The 13,977-nt window shown below is 52.8% G+C and overlaps 1 protein-coding gene across 1 annotated transcript; it reads left to right on the plus strand.

The window, feature by feature from the left end:
* The first annotated feature begins 2,527 nt into the window (after nt 1-2,527).
* On the plus strand, nt 2,528-8,184 carry SOX14 (SRY-box transcription factor 14). The gene is made up of 2 exons (XM_059387981.1): nt 2,528-2,558; nt 7,448-8,184. The coding sequence occupies exon 2, from the start codon at nt 7,462-7,464 to the stop codon at nt 8,182-8,184; it is 723 nt and encodes a 240-aa protein (XP_059243964.1). The 5' UTR covers nt 2,528-2,558; nt 7,448-7,461.
* Nucleotides 8,185-13,977: the final 5,793 nt, after the last annotated feature.

Raw genomic sequence — 13,977 nt, forward strand, 5'->3', positions numbered from 1 at the left:
GCTCCCTTGTGTAGTCTCCTCCCACACCATACCTGAAATCTGTCTCGGTCCCTGTCATATCATTTGCACAAGGGGAACCAAAATGCCATGTCGCAAGTAGTTCTTATGAAGAGGCCAGTGTGGTAAGGAACTGAGGCACCCTGCCAATAGCTCCATGAGTGAGCCTGGAAGCATATCCTTCAAGTCAGCCAAGCCTTCAGGTGACTGCAACCCCAGCAACACCTAGACTGTACTCCTTTAAGAGACCCTGAATCAGAACCACCCAGCTAAGCAACTCCTGAATTCTTGACCTCAGAAAACATATGAAATAATAAAAATTTGTTATTTTAAGCCATTAAGTTTTAGGAGTAATTGCAATAGATATGCAATAGCAAGGCTGATAGCCAGCCAACCAACCAACCAAACAACCTGTGTTCAGGTTCCTGACCATCCAATGTATTATCATCCCTATTCTGCAACTGAGAAAAGAGAAGCCAAAAGAAGTCCAGTAATTTGCCTAAGGTCTCACAGTAATTGGAAGCTCTAGGTCTTGAACTGCATCAGCTTAACAAATCAACTTAACAAATACTTCAGTATTAAATAAAATACCAAGGGGTTGGTCTTCAGAACATGTAAAAATGATGCTTTAAAGAAACAACAAGTACTTGAAAAGAAACACACTTTATGTTGCACCTTTTGCTGAGAGCCCCAATATTTCCTGCTATTTAGGCTGTGAGCAGAGGTAGGTACAAAAAGAAGTGTTATTCTGATCCTTGATTGGGGCTTGTTGCCAGAGTTTGGTCTTATCCTCTGCAGTGCATAATTTGTGATAAAACTGGCAAGAGAATGTATGCTCCAATAACTTGGCCGATTGCATTAGGCAAAAGAGTCTTAAAGAGTATTATTTATGAAAAAGCTGACCAAGGATTCTTAAATCAGAAGAATGGGGGTGGGGGATCCCTAATGCATGTGAAACACCTGAACACAATAAAACCCAAGACAGAAGCATACAATACATTCTTTTGGCTTTTCTTTTAGAATAAAATGTCTCTCCTAGTCGTATAAACACTGGGATTTTTTAATTTCAAGAAACATCACTTGCTCACATATAAATCCTCTATTTCTCAGTCTGAGATATTCAAGATGCCTATATGTAGATTCACTGTCTCAAGAAAGGGCCAGCTCAGAGGCCTGTCATTCTCCACAGGGACAGAGGAAAGGACCACTTGGTGGGAAGTAGGAAGAGTAAGTCGGGGACCCATTAAGCTGCTAATATGTACTGAATATCAGTGGACAAATTTTCAGATTCATGAAGAGCTATGACCATCCTTTCTTTTCCCCCCTTAGCTTCCCAAAGGGAAAGGAGAGATAAGAGGAATCCAAAATACTCAGCAGGAGTAGCCTTATTTTTTAAGGCACAGTAAAGAGCTGACCCCAGGGCCAATAGTTTGTCCATTTATAAAGTTTCTGGCCCATAATTTAAGGTAAGATTCCTCCATAAATAGAGAAATCTAAATAGATTAGAAACAGAGTGTCTCCTAACCAGTATTTTGTATGTGTGGTTCTAGGATTGTTACCTAATTTTGGTGTGTCTCATTCCAGTGATTTCCCAGTACACTTAGAATAAAACTTAAACTCTTTGTGGAGCCTAGAAGGCCCTGGGTAATACAGAAGCTGCCAACCTCACCCAGCCTTTACCTTAAACTCTCCCAGGGTTATGGCCAGGTTTCAGCCACCCTGGTCCCTTACATTCTCAGGCATCCTTAGTTAGTCACCTCTCCAGGCAGTGAGATTTCCTGCTGCTTCTACTTTTTCTCCCTTTTCTTTATCAGACTGCCTTCTTGTGTTCAGCTTCCTGATCACCCAATGTAAATGAGACTTCCTTCCCTCAGCCTGTCCCATCACCCTGATTCCCTTTATGCCACTGAACACTAACAGAAAAATAACTTATTTATGAATTATAAAATAATACAATCTGACCTTTATTGAGCAGTTTCTACATGCCAACCACCGTTTTAAGGGTTTTCATTATAATAACTTATTTAGCTCTGATAATAATCCATTATACCCACTACAGGTGAAGAGACCAGGACACAAGTTAAGAACCTTGCCTGAAGTGATGCAGCTACTGGGTGGTGGAACCAGGAATCACCCCAGGATTTGTTTCTTGTTTTTTGTCTGCCTTCCATCGGGCTGGAAGCTCCATGGGAGAAGGACCTTTGCAGGTCTTGTTCACTGCTGTATCCCAGCATGGTGCCTAGCACATAGTAGGTGCTCAATAAATAGGTTTTGAATGAATGAATGAAGAGAGATATATCAAAGCCCTACTGCTGCTCCCACCCATTCCATTTTTGGGGATATGCGTGTAGATGTTGTGCAATCCTCCACTAGTTTTCACCAAGTCCGTGAATCACGTGAGCTCTGCTTCAAACAGATTCCTGCTAAGGTAAGGCAGTTTGAAGTATCAAAAATTCTCCTTACCTGGGCAGGCTCTTGGTGTTGAGACAGCTGTGTCCTTCAGCCCAATCAAGCAGGTTTTCCAGCTGGGCCTTGCAAACGTGAGGTAGCAGGCACTTCAGGCATGTGGGGCCCGGTTAAGTTAGCTTTCTCATTGTTTCTTGGTGAAAGCCATGCTCTCCTGTGCCATCTTGGCTTCGAGGGACACTTAAAGTCTTTTAAAAATTTCAATACCAGTGAGGTGGGCTGATTTCTGGAGGGAAGATCCTACAGCAATTACCCCCCCCCCCAAAAAAAAAGTCCTAATAGGACCAGAAAGAGTCCTGCGTCCTTTTGAGCACTTTAGAGTTACGGGATATATGTCTGAACACGGATAAAGAAAAAGCAGGGGTGCCTAATATTACAATATTTTTGGCAATAAGAAAAATTTTGTTTATAATTTGACCAAGGTGCATCTTTTCCCAAGCTCAATTTCTTATCCTCGATGTTGACTCCTAGGTTGTCGACGTTCATGGACGGGCTGGATTAACGCTCTTGTAAACACCTGAGTATGCCTCGCTCTCACACTCTCCGCAGCGAGCTAGGGAGGCGCGGAGGGTCCCTGAAACCGATACCTGGAACTTCCTCAGTTCCTCTTCCGGAATGCCGGCGGGGCTGCGGTAAGTCCGCAAGACTGGCATTCTGCGAGTGCCCGGCGCCTCAGCCAATGCGAACGCGGTTGACTCTCCTGGCCTCTTCCGAAAACATACCGGGCGCGAGCCGAGTGGCAAGCTTCCCTCACATCCTCCACCCCACAGCCGTGTTCTCCAAATCACCTTTGCGCGCATTCCTCTCGGCGCTCTGTCGTTCGGTCCCGGAGGCCTAGGAGCTGAGACCTTCAGCCCACTAGGGAGGAGGAGGTGGTGGCTGGAGGGAGGCAGAACGCTGAAGCCAGGCAGGTGGGTGCGGGCCTGGAAGCCCGGGACTTCCGCGTTTGGCTCTACCAGGCTACGCCTGGGATATTCCCCAGCTGCCGCAAGGCTGGGAAAGGCCTGTTGTAAAAGTTTAAGCCGGAGCAGAAAAAACTATCTAGCGTCTTCTTTGCACTCGGAGTTGCGCGGACACTGGGCGCTCAAAGATAAAACATGCAGTTACTGCCTCCAAGGAGCTCGAAGTCTGATGGACTACACGGGCTACTACAGAGCTCCACGCGAGGCTGGGAAAGGGGCATGAGTTGGAGCGGACGTGAGAGTGAGAGCATAGGAAGGGGTCTTAGCCCAGCAGGGGAATCGAAGTGGTCTCCCCAGAGGAGGTGAAGCCTTGAAAGAGATCTGAAGTACCATTAGGAGTTGGCTGAAAGGAGAAAGGAGATGCTCCCTTTCAAGACCCAGAGCCGCCGAAAAGCAAGGCGCACCTAGGACCGTGCGGAGTCCGGGGAGGATGGGGGTGGGGAGGGAGCTGGGCCAGAAGTAGATAGGTCGTGACCTCCGAGGTCCCTCCTTCACTTCTACACGAAGCAGGACACTTCGCTGGCAGCATTCCTATTCCTCAGGTGTCCAGACACAAGGCTTAGTCTGGCACGCGCCGTGCTTTGAGTTATTGCGCTGCGTAAAGGTGCGCATACATACTTAAGGGAGTACGTGGATTCTTCCCGCAAACGCGGAAGCGGAAAAGCCTCCTCCCAAGGAGGTTTCCAGCTTTGGGGAGTGGCCTGACCGCCTGAGGTACCAGCTTCAGGTGGCGAAGAAAACTGGGGCTCATTTAGGCGACCTTTGTCTTAAGACCTGTTTGGGCGGTGACCAAAGCTGCTGACTCCCCCCAGGGGCCACCTCTCCAGGACGTCTGCCTAGTGATCTAGGCCTGGCGAGGAGGCAGAGCTTAGAGGGACAGCTCAGAAGAAGGTAGAGGCATGGGCTGGAGACAGCACCGGTAAAGACTCCGGGATCACGGGAACTCCTTCGAGGGGCCCAGAACTGAGTCTTGAATAAACCCGCAGCCAACCAGCACTGTGTAAGGGTTGTCAGCGGCTGCGCGGTTCGCCTAGAGACACCGGGATGCCAAGCCGGGGAGGCAAGGCCCTCAACCCTCAGTACCCTGCCCGCGCGAATTCGAGTCTCAAGGCCAAGATGCGCAAGGGGATACTGGCTCCCTCCAGGATCGGTGCAGTCATTTGGCGCCTGCGGCTCCGGAACCGTGGGAAGTACTTTGGGACCCTACCCACAAACTGCCACCCCACCATTGCTTGCCCTTTGTACTAAACCGCTCAGGAGTCTTGGATTACGAACTAGGAGGGAGTGTAAGATGTTTAGAGAGTAGCGCTGACTGGAGGTGGAGGAGAAAATTTGAGGAAGTGAAGAAGGGCACCTGCTTGCCGGGAGTTGCCCTGGGGCAACCGGAATGAGTTGGCTCAGAGGCTGCGAAGAGAGAAAGGGTTTAGGAATTTGTGCCAGATCCCCTTCTTGAGCAGTTTCTTAGAGGTTTGTTTGCATTAGCCCATTAACTTCGTGTGTGGATTTGGTGTCCTCTGAGGGTTCCGGAGTGAGAGTCAGCGGGTCTCCGCCAGATGCTATAGCTCTCTGCAGATACGAGCATTTCTGTCACTCTTTCCTCAGTCCGTGGAGATCACCCAGTGGAACTCAAACTGCCTGGCTCTTAGACCTTCATCCCTGGCAGGCTCTGAGCGCAGCGCTTAGTCCACAGGCTCGTCCGATCTGAGTAGGGGTTGCCTGAGACTCTTGACACCCTCCCCGGACTGGGCTGGAAAACACCTCTACTTCCTGGTATGCCAAGCTAAGTGAAACTTCTTGCACAGAACAAGGTTAGAGGGCAAGGTGAAGGCCAGGGCTGGTGCTGAGAGTAATGTAGTCTACGGCCAGGGAAGCCAGGATACTGACCAGACCCTAAGTGAAACAAGAGCAGACATTAAGATCAGTCTTCCAGTGAGCTTTATCTACATGGCAGGTTTCAATGGCTCTGAGAATCAAGGGTTCGCCTTTGGCTTGCCCCACGATCTAATCTTCAGACCTGCGGCAGCCTGGGGTGGAAAACAAAATAGTGGTTTTCAAATCTCATACACTCGGCATCACCACTCCCCACTGGAGTTATTTGGCAAATCACTTAGCCTTTCTCAACCTCAGTTTACTAATCTGCAAAATGGGCATAGCGCCCACCTCTCTGATGAGCCTTCTCAGGATGAGAAATGCCACGGACGGTAGGAAGGAGACACAAAGCCTTCCCCTCAAATTTGATACACTACATGCTAAAGAAAGCCAGTCTCCCTGCCTCCTTATTTTCTGCTTACCTCCCCCACCACCAACCCCTTCAAGCCCTCGGAGCTGTGCGTTTCTGGTCGGTCCTCCCAAGAGAGGCTGGTGCAAAAGCCAATAAGCCTGGAACACATGCAGGTCCTGCTGGGCCTGGGACAATGGTTTCCATTTAATAAATATTTCCCCCAAGGGCATTTCACATTGGGCAGGCAATTATTCAAAGGAAACAGGCACGCAGGTTGGCTCTGCGGGTTATTTCGTCCTTTTTACCCGAAGAATGCTCATCTGACGCAGGAAACGAGTCTCTAATTCTCGCTAGATGGAAGAGGTGCCCAGGGACAAATCAACCCTGCGTGTCCATACAGCCTGAGACTCCATTCTAGGGCATCTGCAGAAGGGGCAACGGGAAAGCCCCCATACCCCATCGGGAGGAGGCCCGGCCTCCAGGCTATCCTTCCCATACAAACAGATGTAGGGGGGAAGTTGGAGGTTTAAAAACCCTAAATATATAATATCGTAATTAGGAATTACGACGGAAATCCCATTCCCTGGCCGCTCCACAAAAGTGGAGAGCGGATCGCTGCGCTCTTCAAGGCTCACCAACCAGGGTTTGAAAACTGCACTGCCAGACAGGAGGCCTTCCTGCAATGGCTTGGAACGCACCACTGTGCTAGCCCAGGACCCAGCGATTCGCCCCAGCTCCACATCCTGGGGCAGAGGTGAAGGCAGAGCCGGAGGGGCATCCCCTGAGCACACCGCCAAAGCGCCCCAAGGGTATGTCTAGAAAAGTTTATTTCACTCTTTAACCTGAGTTTAATATATTCTTTTTCTTTTCAGAGGATCTTTGACAAAGAGGGAAGTGCTGTCCTTGCATTTAGCGGCGAGGCTGTCCTATTTATCAACACGCGCTCTGGGCTCACTCGCTTCGCTACCCCATCCCTAGGTCTTTGTATTCTAAGACCTAATTCTCCTTTGCACGACTGGGAAAGGAAGCAGCCACGAAGAGTTTTATTTGTTGACAGTGCCAGAAACAATGTGGAATCTAAGTCCCCAGTCCTGAGCTGGCCGCTCTGTTCTCTCCCTCTCTCCGTCTTTCCCTCACACCTCTCCCCGCCCCCACTAGTCGCGCTCTCTCTTTCCTCCCCGGGCGCGTTGGCAGGTGGGCCCCCTTGCCTTCTCTGCTGCTGATTGGCGCCCAGGTTGGGGAGTCACCGCCCCACGCTTATGTCAGAGTGCGTGCTGTCCTGGCCCACCTCGCCTTTGAACTTCGCCGCTTTTGGCTCTCGTTCACCAGCCTCCCTGCATTCTCAGCCAGGTGCTGTGCTAGGCAAGGCAGCTCCGGGAAAACCACGGGAGGGGGGAGGGAACCACAGCGGTAGACATAGGAGAGAGGAGAACCAGAGAAGGCGAAGGTGGAGAGGGGGAGAAGGAGGAGCTTCCTGTCCTAGCCAGCAAATTACCTGGCCACTTAATCCCAAAGACTCCAGTACTTGGGCCCTCTGGTGCCGGCAGCCCCCGGCTGGCTGCCCTCTCCTCCCTCGCCCCTCCTGTCCTCACTCGCCCCCCACCCCGGGGCCTGCGTGGGTGCCGGGACTGGCATGATCAGCTGAACTTTGCGGGGTTAGCGCTTCTCTCTGGCTTCCCCTCAGCGGTGCAGAGGCGAGGGGAGTGCAGAGCACCGGCTCAGGACGGACAAACAGACAGATAGACAACCGCGCCCAGGCTCGCCTGCAGAGCCCCTACACACCCCACCCCCACCTGCCTAGCCGCCTTCGGGACCATGTCCAAACCTTCAGACCACATCAAGCGACCCATGAACGCCTTCATGGTATGGTCCCGAGGCCAGCGGCGCAAGATGGCCCAGGAAAACCCCAAGATGCACAACTCAGAGATCAGCAAACGCCTAGGCGCCGAATGGAAGCTTCTGTCCGAGGCAGAGAAGAGACCGTACATCGATGAGGCCAAGAGGCTACGCGCCCAACACATGAAGGAACACCCGGACTACAAGTACCGGCCACGGCGCAAGCCCAAGAACCTGCTTAAGAAGGACAGGTATGTCTTCCCCCTGCCCTACCTGGGCGACACGGACCCGCTCAAGGCGGCTGGCCTGCCGGTGGGGGCCTCCGACGGCCTCCTGAGCGCGCCCGAGAAAGCCCGGGCCTTCTTGCCGCCAGCCTCGGCGCCCTACTCCCTGCTGGACCCCGCGCAGTTTAGCTCAAGCGCCATCCAGAAGATGGGTGAAGTGCCCCACACCTTGGCCACCGGCGCACTGCCCTACGCGTCCACCCTGGGCTACCAGAACGGCGCCTTCGGCAGCCTCAGCTGCCCCAGCCAACACACGCACACGCACCCGTCCCCCACCAATCCGGGCTACGTGGTGCCCTGTAACTGTACTGCCTGGTCTGCCTCCACCCTGCAGCCCCCCGTCGCCTACATCCTCTTCCCGGGCATGACCAAGACTGGCATAGACCCTTATTCGTCAGCCCATGCCACGGCCATGTAACCCCAGGCCAGCCCACCAGACCTGGAGGGTGACCTGGAAGCGGGGTCTGCACCCTGTTCTCTGCGCCGCGTCGGGTCCTGCAGACGCCTTTGGGTCAGCCGTTCCGCTGCCCGCTACCCCACCCCAGACTCTGCCTCTCTTCCAGGGGGATGGTAGTGGCGTCCTCCCGGACCCAAGGCGCAGACAGGTGCCAGAAACTTGTGAACATATGACAGCTATATAGCTGCCCCTATCCTGACTGTCCCAAAACAAATCTCCGACTGTACCCCCTTTGGACAAAAAAAAAAAAAAAAAAAAAATAGGCAGTTTTGCTTTATTTATGTCCCCTTCTCTCTCCTCTGATGGGCTTTGGACTCCAGAACTCCCAGATCCTGGTATTATATCTAGAATATGCATATATTTTTTTTTTCTTTTGCACCCTGAAGAGTTAGCTGTGTCTCTGTGTTTTGCCATCAGACACAACTAGGTGCCATTTGCTCTTTATGTATTGGGGGGAAAGTCTTAAAAGTTTAAAACTACAGAAAGGGAAATATTTCTATTTAAAATCATGCTATGATAGTGTTTGCTTCTTTAAAGTTAAAACAAAGGGACCCACATGATTATTTTCTTTGTATAAAGCAGTGCTCCTAGATACCTAAGTTTACTTTTAGACAGAATGTCGGGTTATGAAGTCAGGAAGTAGAAAGTCGACAAAAATTACAAGAATAAAAACATCCTAAATGGTCATAAATGTTTTGACGATGTCTTGGAAATGTACCTAGAAGGTTCACCTCCTTACTCTGTTCATTTGTTGAACAAAGACGTTTTGAATAAAGACAATCTGTCATTGCAAAAAGTAACCTTTCGTGTGCATAAAATCTGAAGTCAGGAAGCCCTGCCTGAGGGCTTGTGGAGTAGGGTCATCGGAGTTTTAGAGTGCGTAGAGTGACTCTAGCAGTGGCGACTGGCCTTGCTAGAGCTGAGCTGGGCTGAGCGTGGGCTGAGCCTTGTGGCCTGTGGTCCAAGTGCAAAGGGGCCCAGAGTCGGATTTGTCGGGATCGATTGTGCTCTCTGGACCCGCTATTGGCCTTTAGAGGCTGGACAAAGGTATCTATCCCTCAGACGTCACTTCTATGTCTTCTTTAACAAAGTGGTCAGACCACTTCAAGGAGCGAATGAGCTAAGAATAAAGCCAACCCAGACCTCTGAGACCTGGGTGCATTTTCTTTTCCTTTAAACTAAACTCCAAAGAATGGAGAAAAGTATATAGTGTACTGGGAACAATTGCGCACCACGCACGCAGTCCTGTGGTGGGTGTTTAAGTTCAACGCATGGGGGGATGACTGGTGTGGTAATTTTTAAAGATGCTTAAGAACGCTGCTGCTGGCTCTTAGGATTTGGGGCTCCATACTGGTTCCTAAGTTAAACAATCAAAGTTTAAGAAATATAGAAAAACGTGCCTTAGGTCCCTGCTCTGGACTATGGGAGACTTTTTACTTAGACCCTGCAGGAGCCCAGGAAAAAGGAAAGCAACACGGCTCAGGCACGGAGTTTAAAAAAAAAAAAAATCATAAAGATTCAATAACTTTTAGTCCTTGGTGTTTAACAGAAAAGCAAAAGAGCCTTTCCTTTCCCCACTGGGCAAATGTTCACTTCAAGATTGCTCTGTTTGTCGTATGGGAGAAAGGACATTCTGATGCCTTCCAACCCAACTCTTTGGAACTTGCTCTCAAATGGAAGGGTGCTCCCTCACCCCATCTCTCACCAGTCTCACCCCCAAAGCCCTGCTCTTGCATGTTTTTCGGTAGGTCGGGTGCTTTTCCCACTGACTTTGATGTGGTGTGGGATGGGAGTGGGGGGCAGCCTAGGGATTTGTCTGCTTTCTGCTTCTGTTGAGGGATTTTGGGGCTTGCCTCTGCCTCTTCCAAAGGAGTCGGTGGCTGGAAGTGCAAGGGAAACGTTGTCAACAGACACCAAAGCCAAAAACCACCGATTAGCATATTGTCCTCAAAACAATTAGAAGTGTTTGAGGTGTTATTTGGAGCCTATTCATCCAAGCCCCTTTGTCAAGGGGGATTTTCCTTATTAAAAAAAAAAAAAAAAAAAAAAAAAGTTAGCAGTTGTCCATCTGGCTGAGCTGAATAGCAAAGTGATCCGTGTTGTATATGCTTTTCTCATTAAGAGCTCTTTTGAGACCGATGTTAGAATTAAATGGTATAACACAATTAACATACACGGGCGCTGAATAGGAGGGGACGCCTATAAATAATAGATAGATAAATAAATGAGCGATCAGGCGAAGGTAAACAAAAGCGGCCTGGGGACGTGTAGGGGGAGGCCGGGCTGGTGCGCCACGCTTACTTAGCATCACAAAACCCTCTTACAAATCGAGACAATTAGGAAGTGACTTGCCTCTGGTGGCGGTCGGGTCTGGGGGCTCTAGGCGCTTAGGGAAGGCCCCTCCTTCCGCCCCCTCGGAAGCCCAGGAGGCCTGGGGCGAAGGCATCGAGGTTTCGCTGTCTGATATAACCCTAACTGACAGTCCTGTCAGCCGCTCTGATCTCCCTCATAGCTCAGTGTCCCTTAACATCTCCTAAGATGAAGCTTACAGGGGTCTGGGTGTCTCCCCGCAGAGCCCGGCGCACCAGCGCCCCAGGTGCATAGAGCGCCCCGGCCGGAGGAGGATTCCGGGGCGCACGGCCCCACCAGGATGTTCGGGAAAGTGCCGGGTTAGATTAGGCTGGAGAGGGGTACCTCGGGCGGCGGCGGCGGAAGCTGGAAAACTGAAACCAGGGTTCCAGACTGCGCCCGGCCCTGGAGACTCCAAAGGGAGCTCCAGGAAACTGGGATGCGCTTTAGCGGGGAGGCGCCCATGTGCCCGCGGCTTGGTGTGATTGAGACTCGTTAAAACCAGTAGAGAGCGCGGGGCCCGGAGCAGGTCCCGGGACCCAAAGCCGTAGACCTAGCTCTAGCCGTGTCTATCTGTTCCCCCTCGCTTCTTTCCTTCCCAGTCGGGCTGTGTCCCCCCTTTCTGTCCTCCTTAGGCCTGGCCCCAGCCTCGGCCCCCCAAGGCCTGCCTTTGCCTAGCCTTCCGCGGGCCGCAGAGGCTCACCGAGGTGCGCGGCTGCGACTCGCCCTAACAAACAGCCGAAATCCACCTCGTCACGCCGCTGACAGGGGCCGATTACTGACTTTGAAGTCAGGGGCAGACAAAAAGAAATCCCCTGGGGGAGGTGTGGAGGGGGGCCGCAGTCCCTGTCAAACCTGTTTGCTCACAACTGTCTCTTTCTTTCAAGAAAATCATTAAAGCAAACCGGTAGGGAGAGGAGTGCCCCGCCCGCCCGGAGTCAAGGAGAGCCGCTTCTCCGTGCGCGCTACTCGCAGCAAAGAGCAGTCAAGAGTCGCCCTAGACAGACTCTTGGTGCCGTCGGGAGAACGCGAACTCCCGAGGCGTGCGGGGCGGCCGGGACCCTGCCGGAGCCGACTTCGTGGACTCCTTCACTCTCTGAGCGCGTCTCGCAGCCTGGGAGTCCCGGGCTTCTGTCCGCAGCCTTGGCCTCCCTGGAGCAGGGGGTAAGGGTGCCAGAGAGGCCCCGGGCCGCTCTCCTGCGACTGCGACTGCGACTGCTTCCAGGGAACAAAAAAATTGACCCCACAACACGGCACGCTTACTCTCGCCTCTCCTCTACTGGCCATTTTCTAGGACCCTGGAGTCCTGACCGACACGGGCTCCAGATGGCAGTGGGTGGCGCTGGTGCGGCAGGGGCAGAGTTGTTCGGGTTTTAGTTAGGTTGTCTTTCTTAAACCTCGGCCGCCCTCTAGCTCAGGGGCACACTGGCCACATCGTTTGGGAGATTCAAGATCGTTAGCCCCCTTCCGCTCCTGGCCTCTCGTGGATAACCTCTGCAGCCTTTCAGGCACTTCCCCAGCTTTGGGTCTGTCTCCAGAAATCTTTAATCCCCTTCCAGTTTCTGAGTTTTCCCATTTAAGTATTAATTTCCTTAGAACCACTAACTTAATAGGTGGGAGACACCAGCTATGTAAAGTAAAATAAATCTCTCTGAGGTGTGACTGACATCTGAAACCCCCTTAACATTTGCATTTTAAAACGGGATCTAGATAACCTCCTGGAGTTTCCCGTTAGGGTGATGTTTCAGTCAGGGTTGGGTCTGGGGGACTTTATATGCGACTCGCTACCTAGAGAAGCTCTCCCTCGTGGGGAGCCTCTCTGGAGAACTGAGGCTGCCAAGGTCCGGAAAACTCCGTGAGCCTGGCACTAGGGTTGTCCTCGAGGACTCTCTTTCAGCTCCTCCCCAGCTCTGGTCTTGTCACCATTGTTCAAGAGGACAATGAATTTCAAGTCATTTGAATTTGAATATCATGTAATTCACAAGATTCGTGTTAAGAACTCTCATCTCTATTTGCTGAGTGGGTTGTGCGTGTGTTTGAGTGTGACAGAGGAAGGCAGAGGGGCACGTTAGTTTTGGGTACAGGACACGCCAGGGCCTCAACCCCCCCCTCCCCGCCCTGACCAAGGGGAACGCCCTCCTAGCCTCTTGGCCCTGCCCTGGCCTCCAGACGCTCGACCCAGCTTTGAGGGCACTCTTTGGGCTGTTACTCTCTTGGCGCTATGGGGTTGGGCCTCGTCCTGGAACCAGAAGGGCTGGCGCTTGGCAGCTGCAGAGTAATTAAGGAAATAATAAAGTTGTGGACGGGAGGGAATCGCTAGAAATTCTGGGGCAGGCGTAGACGCGGACGAGGAGATTCGCGGTCGCCTCGGCCTAACCTTTGCTCTGTGCGCTCCCGGGGCGGCGACTTGGTGGTGTTTGCCCTGGCACTGGGAAGAGAGCTGGAGGCAGAAAAGAGAGCCTCAACACCTCCTCCTCGCCTAGCCCCCGACCCTGCGTCCGGCTTAGCTGTCATCCGCGACCCCCTGCCAGTCCCTGGTTGGGGTGTCGGAGTTATGCTCTTGAGAAGCTGGAAGGCGGTCGGGCCCAGGAAGTTCTTGAGCGGCCTCCCTAGATTCTCGTCCTCTTCGCTCGAATTCCTGCTCTGGGCATCTTCTCTGACCCCCCCAAAATGTCCCAGGAATTTGGTCCGAGTAGGGGAAGGGAACGGGTCCTCAGGGCGGACAGACAAAAAGGAGCCCGCGTTTCCTCTTTGCTACAAAATGTAGGAGTTGCGCTATTCTGGCGGCCAGTGGCCATTTCCAAACTTTTCCACTCTTGGGCCAGGGAGAAAGGTAATCAAACGCAATTCGTGCCTTCTGGGCAGGGCTGGAAGGGACTTCAGGGAAGCTCTGCTAGCCCAGCCGGCAGGACCGCACTCCGCCGGGGGCAAGGAGGAGACCAAGCCCAGACCCGACGTTGGCGAGCGGGGAAGACCGGTCGTTCTAGAGAGCAGGTCCCCTTCTGCCTCCCCTTCGCCGCGTCGCCTGCTGCTCGCTGCTCGAGAGCTGTCTCTCCTGGGTGCCACAGGGCTCGGTGGCCCCTCAGAGCACGGAGGCTCTTCGGGCCCTACAGCTGCGAGAGGCGGGAAGGGAGGTGGGTGTGCGGCGCGCGCTGGGCTCCGCGGGAGAGACGGGAGCGGCGCTTCAGCCTAGCTGACGGAGGGCGGAGAGCCGGGAGTCCCGAGAGCCGAAGAGCGGCTCCCGACTTCCTGTAGCGGGGCCAAGCCCCCGCGGGCTCTCGGGACGCCCCGCCCGGGGACCGCGGGAGGAGGGAGAGGGGAGGGAGGGAGCCGGCGGTCGAGGCGCTCGCCTCTGGTCCCCGTTCGCCCGGCACCCCCCGTGGCGCGGCGAGTCAATGGGATTTG

Source organism: Mustela nigripes, chromosome 2 (genome assembly GCF_022355385.1).
Source record: "Mustela nigripes isolate SB6536 chromosome 2, MUSNIG.SB6536, whole genome shotgun sequence".
NCBI classification, from domain to species: Eukaryota; Metazoa; Chordata; class Mammalia; order Carnivora; family Mustelidae; genus Mustela; species Mustela nigripes.